This window comes from Perkinsus marinus (genome assembly GCF_000006405.1).
Source record: "Perkinsus marinus ATCC 50983 genomic scaffold scf_1104296971228, whole genome shotgun sequence".
NCBI lineage: Eukaryota > Perkinsozoa > Perkinsida > Perkinsidae > Perkinsus > Perkinsus marinus.
Genome location: NW_003202153.1, coordinates 209,287 through 213,342, shown reverse-complemented (window position 1 = coordinate 213,342; position 4,056 = coordinate 209,287). Strand labels below are relative to the sequence as shown.

Sequence of the window (4,056 nt, the reverse complement as noted above, 5' to 3'; positions counted from 1 at the left end):
GAGTTTGCATATAATTGGATATGATACATATTTGACCTGTAGAAGTGGATCGTGGATCTGTGAAAGATACCCTCCACAGATTTAGAGCAGTGGGGAACCTCCTCCTGCCCCAACCTCCCTTCTCCATTCCATGGCTCGATCAACATGAGCAGCTTTGAGGAGTTGGTGACCAGCGGGGCGGCTATGCCACCATCCCGAGATACACCAGAGTTCAACACGGCATAAAAATCGGGGGGAAATACCAGTTTTTACTCAGTAAGTACCTCAAGTATTAATCTTCCGGTTCATTGCAGCACACCGATGGAAAGAGCGTCTTTCCAACAGCTATCCACCTAACTTTCGTCACAGGTTTGCCATACGGATGTTGGGGGCGCTAACTAGGTGCTTTTTCTTACGAATGAAGCCAACTAAGGCGGTAGGGGGCGCCTGTAGCCCGCAGTCCCGTGAACAAGTCGGTCAGTGTGTGCCAAAGGAACACGCTACTCGTCGTCACGCAGCAAGCTCGTGTTCAAAAGGTTTGTGATATCGAACGATTACGTGTCAAAACGTCGGAGCGATAAATTCTCAGTAACGATGTTCTTCACGCACCGAAAAACAGCCGAGATTCTCGATGAAGATTGTGTAAGTTTTGTTCTGAGACACGATTCCACAGTTTGTATCTATTCTCAATTGTTTGTGCGCGCTTTTCGCCAATGCATTGCGATAAACCGACGATAATGACAAACGCCACCGGTCTCACGCCGCCCCCGCCGTGTGGAGACTGCGCTCCCTTGCCGATCCTCGACGGTGAAGATCCTTCTTTGCTGGAGAACCAACGACGGCATCTTAATGAGGTGTCTGCTGAGATGATTCAGAATATGAGTCTCGATAAGGCATCGGCCGCGGACATTCGTCGGGCGCGTAACTTGGCACTCCTCAGTGAACTCTATGAGGAAGCTGCTGTGGCTTACAACGACGGTGACAAGAGGAAATTAGTAGATCTGATGGCCACTGCAGAGCATTTGGTTGGCAGTGGCTCTCTGCATGGCCGACAGCAAAGCGATGATATCCTTACTGTTGATTCCATGAAAGTCCTCCCTGAGGCGCAGCACTCATCATGACGATACGTCATACACAGACCTCGCCGGGCGCATTCTAACTGCACTCCTTTTGGGCTCTACCATTCCTCTTCCACTTCGTCTTCTGATACTGTATTTTGTATTGCTGCGAACTCTGAGAAGCTCGCTGTAGTCTGGCTAATGCAGCAGTGCTGGCCAGAGTTAATTGTCTTCTCCCTCTTTCATCCCATTAGCAGGCCATTACTACTAAACGTAGCGGTATCATATTCTGTGATGCCGCGTCGTATGGTCCAAGCAATTCTCGATAACGATTATATAGCCCTTCCTCTGTAAGGGCTTCTGATTATTCCAGCGAGTGACTTTCGCTGTGAGTTAACTGATCTATGACATACACGTGGTGATTCAGTCATTACTATAATTTGTGACGTTAGTGAAGAAGTACTTCAATTGATTCGGTATAAGATTGTTCTAGAACGTCCTCTGCTGCGTCATATGAATACTGCAACGCTCGCGTTGTTTCTAGGTTCACGATTATCGTCGCGTTCGGGTTGGACTGGTATGGCTCATATCCACGGTTGAACATGCACTGTCCCGCGAAAAATTGCTGATAACTGTATGAGCCCATAGGGGTACTCCGTGGTAGAAAATTTTCAAATGGGCAGTAATACTGAGCCTGGTTTCAGTCGTCTTCTCGAACAATATAGAGAGGCTAGCGAGGCCATGCCACTGACGGTAAGCACTGGAGGGAAATGGCTCAAATGAGACCCATTGGGTACGCGAAATATGTGATGGATTCCGCAAGGAGGGTACCGCATTCGATCGCACCTCCTTCTTGGAGCAAACTCAGGAAAACGGCTCCCAAATTATAGCTATTATGAGTTTGGGTATTATTTTAATTATCATTAGAGTGTGGCCAGATGGAGGCAACACTGATATGTGAACGATCGAGTCTAGCTCCCCTTATGCGTATCTTCGGATGTTGTTCACGTTTGATGCCGGTCCATGGCTCTTTATCAGAGTGCATCCCTCAGGTCCAATGTATACAGGGCCCCATTCTCATAATCATCGCTGATATACTTGCACAGTTCATTACAGGTGTGATACATCACGTTCGCAAAAAATCTACAACAGTGGTTATTGGTTAGGAATGTGATTCTCAGGTGCCCGTACGATAGACAAGCGACGATGCATCCGTGTAGCTCTGTGTCAGCTCGTCGTGTTTGGTAGTAGAGAATCACTCCAAGGGGGCTTTTGGGTTTTCCTGAGACTGTCGCTTTTGCCCTCGCCTCGAAATCGTACGGTGTGCTTCTTATGTACCTCACTGTGTGTTAGGTCCGATGACCTACTTCTGGTATGATGTACTCCTTCCATCATGGGGTGAGTACCTCCCCACTACTGCTCATAAGGTTCTCGTGGACCAGACTCTATGGTGTTGGACATTCTTATCGACATTTTTCTTCATACAAGTAGGCTACTACGCCAAGCTTGTGTGGGAAATCAGTACGTCGTTGTTCATGCGCTCAGTCCCTGGCTGCGGGTAAATCCGTTGCAGCGAGTGTCAAAGCAGTGCAGTCCAACTTGGGCCCAGCATTGAAGGCTAACTACTGCTTCTGGCCGATGATGCAGTAGGCGTTCGTGATTTTACTGCGTCGGATTTACTTCGTGTTGAATTGCGTCATCTCTCTTCTCCGATGTGTTCAAACGAGAATCTACTGATGGGGAGGGTTTTGATGTTAGGTACGTGAATATGTACTACATACCAAAACATCTGAGACTTCTGGCGATGCTGATTATCAATGTGCCATGGACGGCCTTTCTTTGTGCCATCCAAAACGAGAAACCTGCTGGGGATAGCAAAAAGGCAGAGGAAATGGTCAAGAAAAGCAAAAAGAATCATCGTGAATGAACTATCGAACAATTTCAGTAAAGCGATGGTTGTTGTTTTCAGCGAGTTGTTCCTTCTCCATGTGACACCGATATGTAGTCTAATTGAGCACGATGCTGGAATAGTGAGAAATGGGACAATGCATTTGATACAGTGTCGCCACGCGGTTGCTCTCGATTGACGCGTCGAGTCGTTCGAAACGCCATCAGAGAATATCAGCGAACTTCGTATGATGAGAAGACAACTATGTCCGAGTATGTGTGGGGGTGGCACAAGCCTCCCTGCCATCTTCATTGACTAGGCGTCACAAGACCAAAGAGTGTCCCACACTCCCGCGCCTACAGGCACTCCATCTACCGTATTGAAAGGACATAATGCACTAAGAAATCCTTCTGTGGGATGCTCGCTGGCAGCCTTTCGTATCAACCAGTTCCCAGTTCTCAGCCTATTGATGTTCATCGAATCTCGATGTTGGCCAGCCATAGGCATCGCACGACGATAACATTTTCAACAGCGCAGCGTGTTGGACCGAGGCGTAGATTGTGGTGGTGGCATAGCCGCCCCCCTTGGAGGAATCGATCCGACTGAGGCATATGGTATAGCCGCCCCCCCTTGGAGGAATTGATCCGACTGAGGCATATGGCATAGCCGCCCCCCTTGGAGGAATTGATCCGACTGAGGCATATGGCATAGCCGCCCCGGCCGTTCGAATAGACCTTCAAGAGATACACATAACAGTGTGCACACGAGGTAGTCCCGCATCGGCCTCATGAGATTCTACGTTGTGCAACATATTTGACTGAGAAACGTAATCACTCTCGACCTACCACAACTATACTCTTTTGGAAGAACACTGAGTATTATGGCCTACAGGCAGACACCACTGGTAGAACCATCACTGATTGCAATCATAACAGGGAATGTCAGTTACACATCCTCTTACTCAATTGATCATCGTTACATACCACGCTTTGATTTGAAAGATGCATCGGCGAAACGGCATCATAACTCTCGAGGATAGCCTCGGGAGGCTATCGGTTGGACTGTGGCGGTCCATCGATACCACCCGGCTCTGCAGCAGACAAAATCCGACGACGTTATATACCACCAGGC

General features: G+C 48.3%; 2 protein-coding genes across 2 annotated transcripts; both read left to right on the top strand.

Annotated features, from left to right (window-relative positions):
- Window positions 1-716: 716 nt before the first annotated feature.
- On the top strand, window positions 717-1,100 carry Pmar_PMAR020277 (hypothetical protein; the record flags this gene model as incomplete). Its single annotated transcript, XM_002767057.1, has 1 exon — window positions 717-1,100. One exon carries the CDS (start codon window positions 717-719, stop codon window positions 1,098-1,100), a length of 384 nt encoding a protein of 127 aa, XP_002767103.1.
- A 612-nt stretch (window positions 1,101-1,712) lies between these two features.
- Window positions 1,713-2,687, top strand: Pmar_PMAR020276 (Peroxisomal membrane protein, putative; the record flags this gene model as incomplete). The annotated part of the gene is made up of 5 exons (XM_002767056.1): window positions 1,713-1,790; window positions 2,090-2,153; window positions 2,219-2,281; window positions 2,391-2,524; window positions 2,583-2,687. The coding sequence occupies 5 exons, from the start codon at window positions 1,713-1,715 to the stop codon at window positions 2,685-2,687; spliced, it is 444 nt and encodes a 147-aa protein (XP_002767102.1).
- Between the last annotated feature and the right edge of the window lie 1,369 nt (window positions 2,688-4,056).